A 19,724-nucleotide genomic window follows, 5' to 3' on the forward strand; every position below is an offset into this window, starting at 1 on the left:
GGATTGCATTTCGTCACCGCCGACCAGGTCAAAGGGGAATAACTGCATATATATATTTTGTGAAACTCAAATGTGCTGCTGTTTTAATTTCAATCTGCACATGGGTTCGACACTTCGACACACTGCGCAAGACCTGATTCGCTTGTCCAAATAGAACAATATTTCAGGAATAACATATTTGATCCCGGCTACATCGCAGAATTTCATGTACTCTATTTTCGTTGTGTCTTCAGTCTGACGGAAACGCATACCGTGGGCCCGTAGTTATGGAACCGTTCTCATGCTCAAGCGTATTTTTTTGCTCAAGCCTAATTTTTTGTTCCGGTTCAGTTATAGATAAATTAATAAAAAAAAATGTTAATGATTTGGAAAAAAATGAAGGCCGTATACTGTGTCCAATGTTTACATTTGACTTTTTGATCGTTTGACATGATTTAAGTGAGTTACAGGAAAACTGGTTTGAGCACATAGTCCACGCTAGAGCATGAGAACGGTTTTACGGATCAAAGTGTCGCTTGCGAATTTTAGTGGAATTCTAAGGTAAACATATCCTGTCGCTATTAGTCCCGAATTCGACTCCTACTAGAATCACACAGTGCCGCTTGTCCAGGGTTCGACTCATAACAGAAGTCATTTTGGTACCATACACGCTGTCACCAACGTGTAGCCGCTTGCACTTTTTATATAAAAGACAATAACATGACGTCATGATCGGTAAAATAGAGATACCCACTTGTGACGTCACATACCTGTTGCTAAGCTGCTTAGCAATCGGCGAAGGCGGAGATGATCAGTCTCTTCCCTGATATTCACTTCTTTTGATTGAATCTTCGATTACCACAATGGATATCAAGTTATTCTTGATATTTGTGGTAATGATGTGCGCCATGCACAAAGGGCCTGCTGTATATCGGGACCTTTACGTGGTAAGTTTGGACCAAACAAGGTAGGATGAGATCTTAGATGTTATTCTTTGACTTGACATTACGCAAAGACCTCACGCCGCTCAAATAAATGTCAATAACTTACAGTAATCAAGATTACGAATGTGTTGACATTGAATGTTTAGAAATAGTTCATTTGAAGTTTGTAATTTTACATCTGTAGCGTGGAGCCGAAGTCAGGATATGCCAAAAGATTGTTTTATTATTTCAACGCTGGAGAAATTGAGAAAGTCTGTCCAACGGTTGCCGATCTGATATCGGTAAGGATTACAAATTTGTTATTTTATTGACTGTTATGAAGATGTCAACATTTTTTTTACTAATAATTAAGTAAGATTATGTTTGAGATGATGCTTATCTGGTTCTTCTCACAAAGTTATTACACCTATTATAGAGGTTTTCAGCACTGTCAATGTGAACATTCTTTTAAACTCGACCGCGAATCAAATGATTTCATTCTATTTGACTTGCAGCCACTACTTTACGGTAATAATGAATTGTCTTACCAAGAAAACATCCTAATAGCCAAACCTACGCAGCAATTTATTCTAGATACTAACAGATTTTGAGTATATTTTCTTGCACTCCTTCATGTTTACCAACTAATCCTAATCTAGCTCTCTCTCTCTCTCTTTCAATTAAAGCTAAGGTAAATATATTTGTTATATGACATCTTGAAAAATTGTATTACTATGTTGTAGGGAAATGGCTAAATATAAGTTGTTAAACTTGTACCCAACTCACATTGTATACAATTTACAATAAAATATGTTTGATATGATTAAGCTGTGTGTATTTCGCAATATTTATCACCCGCCGGCTATGCTTTAATTGCGTCAAGTTGGCGCAAAAACGGTTTTCTTTTCCGGTGTCGGTATCTTAGGAATTTGCGGGTCTGGAACATTGAATGATTGTTTTATAGTCCAATTTCCAGAAAACAATCATGATTTGACTTTTTTAGCGAGTTGGGAATGAGGTGTTCTGTAATCTGCTGTGTGTGCTCCTAACTCTGCTGTTGGGCTATGCGCCGTCGATCGGAAAGGTCGTCAAAGAGAAATGGTCAGCCGCCGTGTCAATGTTCCAAGAATGGAGAGCTCGTAAGTAACCAGCGAAAGTTAAATTATTGAATAAAGCAGCAGTTTCTAGATCAAGTGTTTTGTTCACGTTTTAGTTAAGATGTTTTCGAAATTAATGTACCTTTCTAAGAACCTAGTGTTGTAAAACTACCTTAACGCGCCACCGTCCGGATGATACACGTTTGCTAGCTTGGACACCATTTCAGTATCATGTTTACCTGTGTTCACAGACCAATGTTTTGATTAAATATTTCAGCGAACTGTTTGGTAACGTACAGTGTAATGGTGAAATTAATAGGCTTTAATTTCAAAGTAGCTCTTTGATAATCTTTGAAGTACGGGTACCACTTTCTAGCAGCCTTGTACTTGATTAGACCTGGGTGTCTGGAACCAGTCAGAAAGCGAACTGTCAGTCCCCGATTCCGTTCTGATAAAATCTCAGGATGCATAGAAAGTATTTTTTTGTGTGTCGAAAACGTAAACCTTGGATTTCGGAAATTTGTAGTAACAAAAATATTTGTTTGTGCAGGTCCTTCCATCTGTCGTCACTGCGGTACTGCCCCGTGTCAGGTTAAAAGGAGAACCTTGTGGAAGCCCACCGGATCTTGTAAGAAAGACAAGGCGAATTTCGCAAAAAGGTCAAACGCCATGATGTTGTTTTACTATGGACTAGAGTTGTCCGTGATACTTACCAAAGAGCTGCCATGGAATGACCTGTACTGGAAAAAGAAGTTCGTCCAGCATTTTGAGGAGGAGCATATGGTGCTGTTCCCATTGTGCATCCAGCGTCAGATCAACTACTGGTACCCTGTCCCTCGCTAGGTATGTACTCTGTCCCTCAACAGGTACTATATGTCCCTTGCTTAGTTGGTGTTATATCCTTATCTAGGTACTCTGTCCCTTGCTAAGTTGATATTATATCCTTATCTAGGTACTCTGTCCCTTGCTAAGTTGATAGTATATCCTTATCTTGGTACTCCGTCTCTTGCTAAGTTGGTACTGCATCCCTCCCTATGTAATTTGTCCCTCGCTAGGAACACTGTCAATCACTAGCTCTTATGTCCCCTGCTAGGTACAGTACTCTTTCTCTCTAGGTACCATGTTCCTTGCTAGATTGGTGCTGTCCCTCGCTAGGAACACTGCCACTCACTAGGTGCTATGTCCTTTGCTAGGTAGGTATACTCTTCCTCTCTATAAGTACTATGTCCCTCACTCGGTTGGTACTATGTCCCTCACTCGGTTGGTACTATATCCCTCTCAGGTAAAATGTCCTTGCTAGGTTGGTATTATGTTCCTCACTAGGTACTCATTCCTCACTATAGATAGGTTACCTTTTCCTCACTAGGTACTCATTCCTCACTATAGGTAGGTTACCTTTTCCTCACTAGGTACTCATTCCTCACAATAGGTACGTTACCTTTTCCTCATTAGGTACTCATTCCTCACTATAGGTAGGTTACCTTTTCCTCACTAGGCACTCATTCCTCACAATAGGTACGTTACCTTTTCCTCACTAGGTACTTATTCCTCACTATAGGTACGTTACCTTTTCCTCACTAGGTACTTATTCCTCACTATAGGTACGTTACCTTTTCCTCACTTGGTACTCATTCCTCACTATAGGTACGTTACCTTTTCCTCACTAGGTACTCATTCCTCACAATAGGTACGTTACCTTTTCCTCACTAGGTACTCATTCCTCACTATAGATAGGTTACCTTTTCCTCACTAGGTACTCATTCCTCACAATAGGTACGTTACCTTTTCCTCACTAGGTACTCATTCCTCACTATAGGTAGGATACCTTTTCCTCCATAGGTACTCATTCCTCACTATAGGTACGTTACCTTTTCCTCACTTGGTACTCATTCCTCACTATAGGTACGTTACCTTTTCCTCACTAGGTACTCATTCCTCACTATAGGTAGGTTACCTTTTCCTCACTAGGTACTCATTCCTCACTATAGGTAGGTTACCTTTTCCTCACTAGGTACTCATTCCTCACTATAGGTAGGTTACCTTTTCCTCACTAGGTACTCATTCCTCACTATAGGTAGGTTACCTTTTCCTCACTAGGTACTCATTCCTCACTATAGGTAGGTTACCTTTTCCTCACTAGGTACTCATTCCTCACTATAGGTAGGTTACCTTTTCCTCACTAGGTACTCATTCCTCACTATAGGTAGGTTACCTTTTCCTCACTAGGTACTCATTCCTCACTATAGGTAGGTTACCTTTTCCTCACTAGGTACTCATTCCTCACTATAGGTAGGTTACCTTTTCCTCACTAGGTACTCATTCCTCACTATAGGTAGGTTACCTTTTCCTCACTAGGTACTCATTCCTCACTATAGGTAGGTTACCTTTTCCTCACTAGGTACTCATTCCTCACTATAGGTAGGTTACCTTTTCCTCACTAGGTACTCATTCCTCACTATAGGTAGGTTACCTTTTCCTCACTAGGTATTCATTCCTCACAATAGGGAGGTTACCTTTTCCTCACTAGGTACTCATTCCTCACTATAGGTACGTTCCCTTTTCCTCACTAGGTACTCATTCCTCACAATAGGTACGTTACCTTTTCCTCACTAGGTACTCATTCCTCACGTTACCTTTTCCTCACTAGGTACTCATTCCTCACGTTACCTTTTCCTCACTAGGTACTCATTCCTCACGTTACCTTTTCCTCACTAGGTACTCATTCCTCACGTTACCTTTTCCTCACTAGGTACTCATTCCTCACGTTACCTTTTCCTCACTAGGTACTCATTCCTCACAATAGGGAGGTTACCTTTTCCTCACTAGGTACTCATTCCTCACGTTACCTTTTCCTCACTAGGTACTCATTCCTCACTATAGGTACGTTACCTTTTCCTCGCTAGGTACTCATTCCTCACTATTGGTAGGTTACCTTTTCCTCACTAGGTATTCATTCCTCACAATAGGGAGGTTACCTTTTCCTCACTAGGTACTCATTCCTCACGTTACCTTTTCCTCACTAGGTACTCATTCCTCACTAGAGGTACGTTACCTTTTCCTCACTAGGTACTCATTCCTCACGTTACCTTTTCCTCACTAGGTACTCATTCCTCACAATAGGGAGGTTACCTTTTCCTCACTAGGTATTCATTCCTCACAATAGGGAGGTTACCTTTTCCTCACTAGGTATTCATTCCTCACAATAGGGAGGTTACCTTTTCCTCACTAGGTATTCATTCCTCACAATAGGGAGGTTACCTTTTCCTCACTAGGTACTCATTCATCACTATAGATAGGTTACCTTTTCGTCACTAGGTACTCATTACTCACTATAGGTAGGTTACCTTTCCTCGCTAGGACGCTCCTCCTCAAAATAAAAACATAAGGATATATTTTTTTGATTTTTATTAATCAATTCAATACAAATATTTTAAATTAATTACCCTTTATGTTCATACTACAATACATCACAATTTTTGTTTTGCATTGGAGAACGGACAGATTGTGCATTAAGTTAATATGAAATTTTGTAGTACTTATTTCTCACTATAGGTAGGTTACCTTTTCCTCCATAGGTACTTATTTCTCACTATAGGTAGGCTACCTTTTCCTCACTAGGTACTCATTCCTCACTATTGGTAGGTTACCTTTTCCTCACTAGGTATTCATTCCTCACAATAGGGAGGTTACCTTTTCCTCACTAGGTATTCATTCCTCACAATAGGGAGGTTACCTTTTCCTCACTAGGTACTCATTCCTCACAATAGGTACGTTACCTTTTCCTCACTAGGTACTTATTCCTCACTATAGGGAGGTTACCTTTTCCTCACTAGGTACTCATTCATCACTATAGATAGGTTACCTTTTCGTCACTAGGTACTCATTCCTCACTATAGATAGCTTTTCCTCACTAGGTACTCATTCCTCACTATAGATAGCTTTTCCTCACTAGGTACTCATTCCTCACTATTGGTAGGTTACCTTTTCCTCACTAGGTACTCATTCCTCACGTTACCTTTTCCTCACTAGGTACTCATTCCTCACAATAGGTAGGTTACCTTTTCCTCACTAGGTACTCATTCCTCACTATAGATAGGTTACCTTTTCGTCACTAGGTACTCATTCCTCACTATAGGTAGGTTACCTTTCCTCGCTAGGACGCTCCTCCTCAAAATAAAAACATAAGGATATATTTTTTTGATTTTTATTAATCAATTCAATACAAATATTTTAAATTAATTTCCCTTTATGTTCATACTACAATACATCACAATTTTTGTTTTGCATTGGAGAACGGACAGATTGTGCATTAAGTTAATATGAAATTTTGTAATTTATTTTATCTATTTATTTCATTGCAGAGTCGTTGCGTCGTTCAAAGGGAAGAATGTGGAAGGCAGTCGGTGATGGAATAGAAGTTTGAGGATTGACGTCACAGCCTCGATTTGGCTGTCTTAGGGTTTTTGTCATGATTAGTTCCAACAGGAATGTTTTTTGACCAGTGATACAGTCTAATTATATTGTTTCTTATTTCAATTAAAATGTCCAGGTGTTGGTTTGTGGATGTAGATTGTTAGTGAAGAACATTTGAACAGTGTTGTTGTCCAGCAGTGGTCAAATATATAAATATTCGTTTTTTATTCGATTGGTCAGTTGCAAACATGTTTCAATTGAATTACCAACATGCAAAGTTCTGTTCATTTTGTACTGGTCAGTTTTGCTTTTGCGTATGCTGTGTAGTAACAATCATGTAAACATTAAAATATCCTAAAATTGATTTTTGTGTTCATGCTATATTTTTGTAACCGTTGTTGTAAACATGTCATAGATTCGTAAAAACGTATGAAATGTCATACATTGAAGTGAGACACCGTTCTCATGCTTAATCTTGGATTCTGTGCTCAAACTAACTGTTACTTGATTAAATAATGTGACAAGCTCAAAAAATCAAATGTTAACATTGAAATGATGTTCGGCTTGAAGACTTCATAATTCTTCCAAAAAATATTGACAAAATATTATTTTGTTCATCTATCACTGGAACAAGATAAATGGCTTAAGCATAGAATCTGGCTTTAGGCATGAACACATTTCCGTGAATACGGCCCGTGGATATTTATCATGGTATATTTTTCATAAAAAAATATTTATCTGTCTATATATCCGTACTTTACTGATACACTGTCATATCTTACTTTAACATGAAGTCGGTACATATGCATACATGTATATTATAAAAAAAAAAAAAAAAAAATCTCAACAACACGTCATTAGCACTTACATCTCATCAAAGAGATTCTTCATGTTTATCTTGCCACACTATTTCAGAATAAAAGTACTTCCAAGATAAAAGAAAGAAAAAACCCGATAAACGTAGAGAACAGAAACGAAAGGATATATATGGAATGCAATTCTCTTTACGCAGATTAAATGTCGTTTAGCATTAAATAGTTTAATGTAAAACAAATATGAAATATTTCCATGTGATAAAAAATATAGGTAGTGTGGTACCCTGCTAAATATTTGTCATATTTGAATGTGATGTATTATTTTGTAAGAGTTATTTGCATCAATAATTAATTTGTGTTTACTTATCTTTCAAACTTACAATGAGAGAGAGAGAGAGAGAGAGAGAGAGAGAGAGAGAGAGAGAGAGCTTTTCAATTCTATTGACTGTGAAGTGATCATGCGTTACATTTTACAGCAAGTTCTAAATGTAAACTATTGGCTATTCTTTTCAACATGTCACTAAATTCTAATTCCCTGAAATATGGAAAAATGGTATTGTTTTACTTTTGTTTAAAAGTGATGATAGACACATGCTGTCAAATTATCGACCAATTATTTTGTTGTCTTCTGTAGGTTAAATAATTTAAAATAGATGTATTAAAAATATATCTATGATTTTTAATAATAATAATAATAATATACAGCATTTATATAGCGCCCTATATAACTTGTAAAATTACTCTAAGGCGCTTTACAACATATGGATAATAGTAATGGTTATAATTGTGAAAACAAACAACAAAGGCTTGCAATCACTTTCATACATTTAACAAGCAATGTGCACATAATTGAACAAATAAAAGGGTGGTATTTACATGACGTCTTTGCAAAGATTCTAAAATGCAGACGTGAAGAGGTGAGTTTTTATGTCCCTCTTGAACTTGGCCAGGGTATTCGACTTCCTAATAGCAGATGGTAAGCTATTCCACAACGTAGCCGAAACCCTCCCAAAGCATCTGTTTCCGTAGGTCACAGTACGAGATTTTGGGACACACAACAAAGATTCTGACTCCGACCGCAGTGATCTTGACGGCTGATACAGGGTAACAAGTTCCTGTAGGTACTGAGGAGCTGTTCCATTCAGTGCCTTGTATGTGTATACCAGAATTTTGTACTGCGACCTGTATCGTACAGGTAACCAGTGCAACGAATAAAGCGCAGGTGTGATGTGCTCTCTCTTTCGAGTACGAGTAACTAGCCGTGCTGCAGTGTTCTGAACCCTCTGCAGACGACTAGTTAGTTTGTCAGATATACCACAGAGCAGGGCGTTACCATAATCCAACCGAGAGGTAACAAGTGAATGCACCAAAATCTTGCATGCATCTGCAGTTAGAAACTGCCGAATACAGCCGATGTTCCTGATCTGGTTGTAACAGGATTTGGCAATCGCGTTCACTTGTTTCTCCATGTTCAGAGAACTGTCAAAGTATACCCCTAGGTTTTTAACAGCTGGAACAGTCTCAATAGTTCTGGCACCAACCTTGAGCTGGAGAGCCATTGTTTGCTGACACTTTGGGGAAAAGACGATTAGTTCCGTCTTTTCCTGATTAAGTTTAAGCATGTTGGCGTTCATCCAGATACTGATATCTGTCAGACAAGCTTCCAGACTTTCTGAGACTGTATTCCAACTGTCCTGTGGTTTTATGACCATGTAAATTTGTGTGTCATCAGCATAGCAATGATAGCGAAGGCTATGGCGACGACAAATCTCTCCAATCGGTTTGGAGTACATACAATATTTTCGTGGTCCTAACACCGACCCTTGAGGAACCCCGAAATCTAGTACTTTGTCATGTGAGGTGGCAGATCCGATGGCAACACACTGTCGTCGTTCACTCAGGTATGACTGTATCCAGCATAGTGCGGTATCAGTCACTCCATAAGAGTATTCCAGACGTTTATAAAGTATGCCATGGTCGATGACGTCAAATGCAGCTGACAAGTCCAGCATGACAAGCACCGCTCTGCACTTGTTATCCAATGCAGAAGCTATATCACTATGTACACGTAGGAGGGCCGTCTCAGTAGAGTGTCCCGTCCGGTAGGCCGATTGCATGTTGTCATGGATACTGTTTGCATGGAGATGAACCTCTAAACGCCGGGACACAACCTTCTCCAAGATCTTAGACAGAAAAGGCAGATTTAAAACTGGGCGGTAGGTTTTCAACTCCTCCTTGTCCATTCCAGGCTTTTTTAACAATGGTCTGACATGTGCCTTCTTGAAACATAATGGAACCTTTGACTCAACCAATGATTTATTCATGATTGCGGTAATCAAAGGAAGCAGTGCTTCAAGACATTGCTTTAATAGGTCTGTAGGCAGTGGATCAAGCTCACAGGACTTCGATTGCGAGGTCATGATAATGTTGCGCAATTCGTCCTGGGTTGTTGGTGAGAGCTTTGTCAATGGTTCCCCATCAAATGCAATGTCAGCAGTCATGAAAGAGATGTCAATGCCAGCAGAGGTGTTCACTTCGGTAATATTTTTCCTGATTGAGCTGATTTTATTCAGAAAGTAATCACTGAACTTGCTTGCTAGGTCTTTTTCAGAATTACAGCTTGGTAGGATAATTTCACCTTTCTGTCCCATTAGTTTTTTGGTGAGTCTAAAAAGATGTCTTTTATCCTTGCCACATCCTTCGATTTTTTCCGAATAATAAGCCTTCTTTGACTGAAAGAGCAGTGAACCAACTAGCCGACATTGCTCTCTATAAATCATTTTGTGAACGGTTAATTTGGTCCGTCGCCACTGTCTCTCTGCTTGTCTACGTTTTTTGTCCTTTATCATTCCTTGTTTTCCGAAAAGCAATCTGGTTTTATGAATTGTCATTCCACTGTTCACCAGTTAATAGAAATATACCATAATATATGTTGTTCACTAGAAGAGACAAACATACTTGTCTAATACTTATGTATCGAAGGCTTTTAGCTGAATGTGGCATAAGGTTTATAACAAAAATTGCATGCTTATGGTATATATCGATGGCTTACTGATTATAAATTGGTCCAAACATACATTTTAGATAACAACAGCATGTTCTCGTTTAATTTGTGTATTCTTATATAGGTCGCACAAAAGCTGGTGTTCCACAAGGAAGTGTGATATTTTTAATATTTACATATATATATAAATGATATTGTTGATAATTTAAGTAGTATCTTATGTTTCTTTACTGATGATACCTCATTAATGTATGTCAACGGAGATTTGGAAAAACTTGATAAATTATCACAGGATTGGCTTAATAAATTTGACCCACAGAAGGCTGATGTTGTTCACATCTAATTCAGGAAATATACTACACATACCTCTACAACTTCATAAATATTTAGGCGTAAAATTTAGTGCAGATGTAAAATGGTCTTTCCATATTGCCGATATTAAAAAATCATGCATGAAAAAGGTATCAGTGCTACGAAAGTTTGAATGTTTGTTAAGTAGGAAAACTTTGTTAAGAATATGTAAAGTATTTGTGTTGCCTGTGTTGGAATATGCCTGCGAAGTTTGGGATGGTTGTTCTCTGGCAGATCTAACTAAACTTGAACGAGTTCACCTTGAAGCAGCAAGAATTATTGGCCTGTCCTCTTTTTCTAGTAAACAATCCTTATATAAAAAAAATCCCATCTTGAACCGCAATCTGGAAAAGGAAATCATAAAAAAACACTTTCCCTAATGTATAAACCCCACCATAAACAATCACATTATTATTTAAGTAACCGTCTACCTCCTAAAGTAGGCGAACACAAAATAATGAAATAGTGAAAACCATACTCTTCCTTATTTCCGATTGTATAGTTCATTGATTCCAATCCTGTATCCCTTCTTCTGTAAGACGATGAAACGATTTACAAAACACTGTCAGAGAACAGCTAACATCCATTAATAGTTGTAAATTATTAACTCAGCGTAACCAAAACCAATTGTTGCCTTGTTTTCTATGTTGGAAATCGTAAGTTGAATGTTTTTCATACAAGGTTGCGTCATTTATGCAGTAGTTTAAAGTATGATTGGTACAGAGTGAATAACTGATCCGATGTGTGCATGTGGAAATGAATGTGAAAATGCAGTACATGTATTTTCATTGTATGCTGTATATACGATATCTCCTGTTCAAACCTACCTTACATATTAAAAGATATTAAGGTCACTAGTATATAATTATACAAAACCAGTATATAATTATACAAATTGACTGCTGGTATCGAATCATCTCTTTCTCAAATTCTCTTTTTCTTCCTCCCTCCTTTCCTCTTCATTCATATCGACATTTTTGATGATATATTTGTTATTGTTGTCATGTAATTTGTATGATGAAGCGTAATGCAAAAGGCGTTTCTTAATTGAGATAACTTTAATGATTACATTTTTTTTAAATGACAAATAGAATATGTTGAAATAAAAAAAAACTGCGTCAAAGACTAAATTAACACGACTGTCATAAATATGAATCAGAAACCCAATTTCAAGTACAACACTTCCATAAAATATCTACAGGACAATACACAATCTACAGTCGGTAGTACAACACTTCCATCAAATATCTACAGGACAAGACACAAACTACAGTCGGTAGTACAACACTTCAATAAAATATGTACAGGACAAGACACAATGTACAGTCGGTAGTACAGCACTTCCATCAAATATATACAGGACAAGACACAATCTACAGTCGCTAGTACAACACTTCCATAAAATATGTACAGGACAAGACACAATCTACAGTCGGTAGTACAGCACTTCCATCAAATATCCACAGGACAAGACACAATCTACAGTCGCTAGTACAGCACTTCCATCAAATATCTACAGGACAAGACACAATCTACAGTCGCTAGTACAGCACTTCCATCAAATATCTACATGACAAGACACAATCTACAGTCGGTAGTACAACACTTCCATAAAATATCTTCATGACAAGACACAATCTACAGTCGGTAGTACAACACTTCCATAAAATATCTACAGGACAAGACACAATCTACAGTCGGTAGTACANGCATCCGCGTCTTCCAGGAAATACAAGCCAGCAACGAGATAACGTGCATCCAACACGCAGCAGGAGGACTAACTCAGACCAAGAGCAAAACGCTACTGTAACTGTCTATACTGATTACATTTGTCATAAATTGCTTGCTAAATTTAGTTATATTTTATGAAATATATATATATAACATACATGTAAATGTATGATAAAAATGTATAAAATTGATTTAATATAAAATTAATAAAAGCTGGTTTTCAATTAATGTATTTTGATGTGTTTTTATTAAGTAATAACTGGAATCTTGTATATATTTATTCATAATTCCAGTATATATTACAAAAATCAGGATATATATTTGTTAAATATTCCTATAACTAACACAGTATTTCCTATTGGTGAACAGGTAAATACAGGTAAATAATCTACCTGTACTATACCAGAACAGACTATAATGACACCTCTATTGTTTTCCAATGTTTATATAGTTCCTTTGATCAGAAAAAAGTGGGAGAAAGGAGAACAAACCGAACAAATAGATGTGCACCTGTCAGTTCTGTTTGACAGGTGTTTACTCTACAACAATGCTTGCATACCCCGATATCTCGTGTCTTATATAATCAGTAGAACAATAACGGTATGAAAATGATCATGCCTATCACGGGAAGAATCAGCAGAGCCCCATTGATAAACTGTGGATAAAATACTACAGGTGTACTTAAAGGTAACTGGGGAAATCTGACCGCATTTACCCAGTGTATGGATAGTCTAGAATACGATGTACTCTTCTCTTAATATACCAGAACAGCGCGATTATAATTATACAAGTAAATGCATTTTCCAATATAATACTCGTATTACCCATTTAATACCATGTACACATATGTATCTATAGTTACTTATGAAGTACATATGCTTAAAATGGTTTGCTTTCTTCTCTTCATCATTGCCCTGTAAATAAAAGAAATACATACTAGTATATAACATTTGATTGAAAGTCGTGTTCAATGTATTTAACCAGTACCATTAAGGTTGTCGAGCTACGATGGACAGATATAATTTTATAATTTTACATTGTTGGTAATAAAAGACAGACGACACTGGGTAAGACAGCTAAAACAATTATATTTTGTAAAATGAAGTCTTGTCAAATATTGTACTTTAAAAATTGTTTTTCTGATAAACATGAACTATTTGTTGACTTTTCAAATAGGAATGTGCCTTAAGATATTTCAAATAACGCTCTTCCTAACTGTATATAAAGATTCCTATATTAACTTTCACGCTGTTTGATATATATTGTCTAGATGTTTAGACATTCCACATGCGTTCAATCACTAATAATTAACATGAGCCTATTAAATATAGAATATATTGTTCATATCCAATTTATTTACAAGAATACGGTTACATGTCAACACATTGTCTTCACCAATCAATCCTTATAACTGTGATGATCTGTCGGATTGTCGCGGTAAACAACCCCGACTAGGGTATACAATAAACTAGCCCGAATTTCCTCTGGCCCTAACACCAGACTTAGAAATTTTGACATATAGATGTGATATATAGTTTCTATTAGATTGATGAATCGTGTCTTATATTTTTTTCATACTATAGCGAGTGTGCCAAGCTGGAAAGTAACTGCAAGACAAGGTTCATCAATCTCGTTGGAGTAGGAAGGGTTTTACTGACATACTTGTTGGATCAGTAATACGGAACTTATATATATATTTATGTACTGAAACACGCACTCATCTATTAATGAGGATCACACTTATATTATTCATTTACTCGACCATCCATGCAAATACGATTTTGGCGAACACACGTACGATTATAGATAATCATTTATGAAAAACAAATTTGGACTACTGCATAATCAAGATGCTCTGGTACACATGCTTAACTATCACCGAGGATACCAATGATCTCCTACTAAAGAGAAACTCTGTTTATATCCAGCTCATCTTTAATATGATCAAGTTTCCTCATCACTTTGTGTAGGAGCAGTGTACAGTATACCTGTCACGTGTTATAACCATCACGCCCCCTGGTTACTGTCCGATGTGAACACTATGACCCCGGCTACGTATACATGCGTTTCCTCCCCGCAGGGGGTCAACACAGCAACACATCAAACGGAGCAAGTGAGATGAAGAATGAGTTTGAACGTCATCCCGCACCATCAGTGGTCCACGCCTGTATGACTGACCATAAATGTTTCTGTAAAGTGTGCACGGACAGTTCACAATGTTCGGAGGGAAATTCTCCATTGTCTGGCTATTGGCCCTCCTCTGTGTTTTAGGTAAGTCTATATGCTGTTTAGTAATGTCAGAGATAGTTGATGTTGAACAAGCGATCTACAATGCAAGATATTTTTTTGTTTCACGGAATTAGATTTTAGACAATAGCAATACCGTGTCTGTTTAAGCAATTTTGGGGAAATATGTATTTGAATACTGATAAAACAAGACTTTTATATGTAAATATTATATATGTGCACATTTCATTGTCTGTATATAAATTGTCTTACTATACTGACCTAAGTGATCTTTTTTTTTGCTACCGAAATTGAAGGATGTAAAGGTTGATATAAGCAAATTACTGAAAGTCACAAAATGCCTTTGATTATATATATGGGCACCTACAATGTATAATGTTAAATATATTTTGTTATATGTAATACATAATGTTACATATAAAATATACTGTCATTCAATTTGTACCGGAGTATTTAATACATAATATCACATAATATTTCAATTTCTACTCAAGTTGGACTCGATGCAACTACCAGATGTTACATTTTCATTTGCCGATGAATTTGACTAGATTAACATTGCCCGTGCGTATGAAGACATTTTTCAGATTTTGCGAAGGGACTTTTGACATTTTCAACAAAAGAAGATTTATTGAAGCTACACACGAAATGTTTCAAGCTACCAACAATGATACCAAGAATATTATCAGCTGTTGCTAGCCGTAGGGACAAGTCCTATACTAGAAATTCTCCCTCCAGCTACCCATTCTGCCTCTTGTGTCAGTATGAACCCCGGTACAAATCAAAACCAACGTGGGTCACACATCAATGTGGTCCCGTCATATACGAAATGCAGTCGAACAGCCAACCGCCAAAGCAAATCGTTTCGTCCTATCAGGTCACGTCTGGTTTCCTGTCTAAATCGACATTCAATTACTGCAGCTTCACATTCCAGAAGATTTAGAACCTCGAAATTAAGCGGCTCTCCACTTCGATCTAGTAAAAAAATGGTTGCAGTAGACTCAAAGCTGAGCCTGCGAACCGCGTCTAGACATTATTCTTCCGCGACGACATGTCAGAAAATGTGATCAAATTTGAATATGACATTGAAAAATAGTTTTTTCGTGATTTTTTTTTTATAATTAGGCTATATTGAACTATTAGCGTACACCATCATGTTGTTAATGATCCTTCCACGACAGACTATATTTGTTTACATTACGTCAATATGTAGACTTGCAAAAGCTCCAAAATCTGTGAGAAACTATCAGAATTGAATTTAAATAGTTCCAATTATTGAAAAATAACACGTGTTGATGAACTGAGTTGGTCTTGCATCAAATTCAACATAATCGGCTTCGCAGTTCATTAAATCTGTTTCAAGACCAACTCAATTCATCACCCCATGAAATCGACCAAAGCAAGATTCATTCCTTAATTATATAATGCTCCATATGATATACATTTTCACATGTAATGCTTTTTAGCCTACCAAAGTTTTTGAGAAGTTTATATTCGTATTTTGTTTTCATTGAAAGTGAAGCTGACGGAAGGCGGCGAATGCTGCAGGTCGCATTATGACGTCACAGGTCATGTTATGACTGAACGTTGGTGTGATAATTACTGCTGTATCCAAGGTAACATGTACAGCTGCTGTAACAATTGGTTCTTGCGCGCACCGGCTCGGGACAGATCTACCTTCTGTGTCAACTGGTTCACTCGCCATATGTAAGTTTTAAACGGTCCTCAATACACATATGTAATCACCAAACAAAATTCATCTTAAAGCAGTTGGTGTTCATGATTTGATTATGACATTTCAATGACATGGAATCAAAACTATATTGTGATTTCATTTGTCCTTGCAAAGAAACAATTTCGGAGTAAGCGACACTGTCATTGTGAGTAAGTAATCCCATGTCTCTCACATTCTAGGGAATATATAAGAATATATGTATTGCGTCTCGGATCAAATTAACGCCTTTTAGTCTATGTAAACGAAGAAACCAGGCGTAGTCACACAGAACATCTTTTGAAGCAAAACCATAATAATTATGTTCTTTATGCACATCGGGGTCTGAGGTTGTTTCCCTATGCTATTGACGCCATTATAATTTTATTTCTACCTTTTTCGTGTTACTTCCTTAGAATAAAAACTGATTATTTCATAGAAGCCATCAATAGATCGTTTATCATTACATGACTTTAATGAAACCTTGAAATGGCTCCGAAAGTACACCTATCTTATGAGAAACCACCAACATTAAGTTTCATTAATTCATTTATTATGTTATTTATGTGATAATGTCATAATGTGATATTATGTATTTACACTATAAATGCAATAATATTTGGCTTAAGATAATGTCTTATGTGGCATCATTGATATCATGACTTCGTAAATGTTAGGATCTGGGAGACTGTAGAAATCGGCCTGCGGCTGTACCTGATAATGAGTGGATCTAGGGAGACTGTAGTAATCGGCCTGCGGCTGTACCTGTTAATGAGTGGATCTAGGGAGACTGTAGAAATCTGCCTGCGGCTGTACCTGATAATGAGTGAATCTAGGGGGACTGTAGAAATCGGCCTGCGGCTGTACCTGATAATGAGGGAATCTAGGGGGACTGTAGAAATCGGCCTGCGGCTGTACCTGATAATGAGTGAATCTGGGGAGACTGTAGAAATCGGCCTGCGGCTGTACCTGATTATGAGTGAATCTAGGGAGACAGTAGTAATCGGCCTGCGGGTGTACCTGATAATGAGTGAATCTAGGGAGACTGTAGTAATCGGCCTTCGGCTGTACCTGATAATGAGTGAATCTAGGGGGACTGTAGAAATCGGCCTGCGGCTGTACCTGATTATGAGTGAATCTAGGGAGACAGTAGTAATCGGCCTTCGGCTGTACCTGATAATGAGTGAATCTAGGGGGACTGTAGAAATCGGCCTGCGGCTGTACCTGATAATGAGGGAATCTAGGGAGACTGTAGAAATCGGCCTGCGGCTGTACCTGATAATGAGGGAATCTAGGGGGACTGTAGAAATCGGCCTGCGGCTGTACCTGATAATGAGGGAATCTAGGGAGACTGTAGAAATCGGCCTGCGGCTGTTCCTGATAATGAGTGAATCTAGGGAGACTGTAGAAATCGGCCTGTGGCTGTACCTGATAATGAGTGAATATAGGGAGACAGTAGAAATCGGCCTGCGGCTGTACCTGATAATGAGGGAATCTAGGGGGACTGTAGAAATCGGCCTGCGGCTGTACCTGATTATGAGTGAATCTAGGGAGACAGTAGTAATCGGCCTGCGGGTGTACCTGATAATGAGTGAATCTAGGGAGACTGTAGTAATCGGCCTTCGGCTGTACCTGATAATGAGTGAATCTAGGGGGACTGTAGAAATCGGCCTGCGGCTGTACCTGATTATGAGTGAATCTAGGGAGACAGTAGTAATCGGCCTGCGGGTGTACCTGATAATGAGTGAATCTAGGGAGACTGTAGTAATCGGCCTGCGGCTGTACCTGTTAATGAGTGGATCTAGGGAGACTGTAGAAATCTGCCTGCGGCTGTACCTGATAATGAGTGAATCTAGGGAGACTGTAGAAATCGGCCTGCGGCTGTACCTGATAATGAGTGATCTATCATGAACATAATAATAACAACATTTTGTCAATACAGAAACAATGTCAGAATGTTGAGTAGTCGTAACGCTCTGCCGCGACAGCCTTAGAACGTTATCACAAGGAATTACGAGTAAGCGGTATTACCACTGGATATAGTTCCTCCCTTCCGTTTGTGATTTTGTTATTTCTTATATTTGTAATGTGACGCTAGGCTTTTAGCTTTTATCACAGTGAACAATTTTCGCTCAAATGTCGCAGGTTGCGACTGATCTTTTATATCTTCCGGCATATGACACACTACAGTTATAAATGGAGAATCTTTCTCGATTTAAAGAAAATAAACCACTTATTTTCTAGACTAAAGATAACAAATTGAACGCTTTTTAGTAACTGGTATATTGGTGCGATAGTTTTCCTATATTTATGTTTTTTATATGACAATCATTCAATCCTGCAAAGATGATTTTTAAGAAGAGACTCATTTCATATGGGATATTTTTCACCAGGATAGATTCAGCGAGTTCGTGGTCTTCATATGGTTCACTACCTCACATTAAATAACATGCCTTGTTCTCATCAGCCGTAACGTCATGACGTCATAGCATTGTGCCTTCTGATGCAACACCAGCTGCAGTATGTCTATAAGTAGGTATCGTATAAAATGTAGGTATGGCCACTACATTGTAACACGTGTTACTATTTATGTACTTTTGTCAGGTGGGTACCGATCCTGGTGGCGCTGATCATTATCGGCCTGTTGATTGGCTGCGGAGTGTGCTGCTGTTGTTTGTGCTGTTAAGAATGACATCACAAAACAGTTGTGTGACGTAGTGGAGAGTGTGCCGCTTATCTATCAACCCTCAACACTGGTGTATGACGTAATTGGACAATGATGATGAGAGAAAAAGCATGACACGAAAACGTTATTTGCTAGCAATTGCATATTCATTGATTTAAAGTTTTAACGTGTCATTCTGAAACGAATATGGAGTTACTTGTTCGATGGGAAATAAAATCATTCATTTTTCATACATAATGTTTTTTGTTTTAACGGAAATCTGCATACATTTCTCCTTTTCTTTTATAAGCATACAGTAGTTTTTGTTGTCAATGTGACACTCTTCTTTGAATATATCAGGCGATTATATTGGATGAAATGAAAATTAATCAGGAGAATAAGACTCAATTATAGTATAATGACAGCTTCGTGTGAGCTATCCACCATCTTCCGTAAGTCTTTGTAACCAGCAAACTATTTTAAAATGAGCTTTAGCGGAACGAAAATGTCGAGTTTTAGCTGAAGGGATAAATCAATATGGCCGTGTACCGCCATTTCGTTTCGCCGGTTTTGTTCAATATACAACCATTCTTTCTCGGTTTGGTTAAGATTCCACCATAACATAATTTGATATGATGTGATTTTCCTGATCATCTTGGATTCTGTAAGATTCCTGTCGCATGAATATGTACATAGCATATTGCAAATGACCATTTGTCTTAATGCACATTGATATTTATTCATGAGTAATTTCACCAATTACAAAACCTTACTAAACGCACAAAGGT

General features: G+C 37.7%; 1 protein-coding gene and 1 long non-coding RNA gene across 2 annotated transcripts; both read left to right on the plus strand.

Annotated features, from left to right (window-relative positions):
* The first annotated feature begins 768 nt into the window (after positions 1 to 768).
* LOC110442779 lies at positions 769 to 6,760 on the plus strand. Its single transcript, XR_002462049.1, has 5 exons — positions 769 to 926; positions 1,108 to 1,204; positions 1,906 to 2,041; positions 2,550 to 2,842; positions 6,361 to 6,760. It is a non-coding gene; the product is annotated as an uncharacterized LOC110442779 (long non-coding RNA).
* A 7,732-nt stretch (positions 6,761 to 14,492) lies between these two features.
* LOC110442759 lies at positions 14,493 to 19,178 on the plus strand. Its single transcript, XM_021486514.1, has 3 exons — positions 14,493 to 14,584; positions 16,078 to 16,267; positions 18,876 to 19,178. The coding sequence occupies exons 1-3, from the start codon at positions 14,530 to 14,532 to the stop codon at positions 18,955 to 18,957; spliced, it is 327 nt and encodes a 108-aa protein (XP_021342189.1). The 5' UTR covers positions 14,493 to 14,529; the 3' UTR covers positions 18,958 to 19,178.
* The last annotated feature ends 546 nt before the right edge of the window (positions 19,179 to 19,724 follow it).

This window comes from Mizuhopecten yessoensis, unplaced genomic scaffold (genome assembly GCF_002113885.1).
Source record: "Mizuhopecten yessoensis strain PY_sf001 unplaced genomic scaffold, ASM211388v2 scaffold716297, whole genome shotgun sequence".
Classification (NCBI taxonomy): Eukaryota; Metazoa; Mollusca; class Bivalvia; order Pectinida; family Pectinidae; genus Mizuhopecten; species Mizuhopecten yessoensis.

What these genes read in the sequence shown, in the direction of transcription:
- LOC110442759 (XM_021486514.1), top strand. Translation starts at nt 14,530, where the DNA reads ATGTTCGGAGGGAAATTCTCCATTGTCTGGCTATTGGCCCTCCTCTGT. An exon ending in GGCCCTCCTCTGTGTTTTAG is followed by an intron (nt 14,585 to 16,077) that starts GTAAGTCTATAT and finishes TTTCATTGAAAG; the next exon opens with TGAAGCTGACGGAAGGCGGC. An exon ending in AACTGGTTCACTCGCCATAT is followed by an intron (nt 16,268 to 18,875) that starts GTAAGTTTTAAA and finishes TACTTTTGTCAG; the next exon opens with GTGGGTACCGATCCTGGTGG.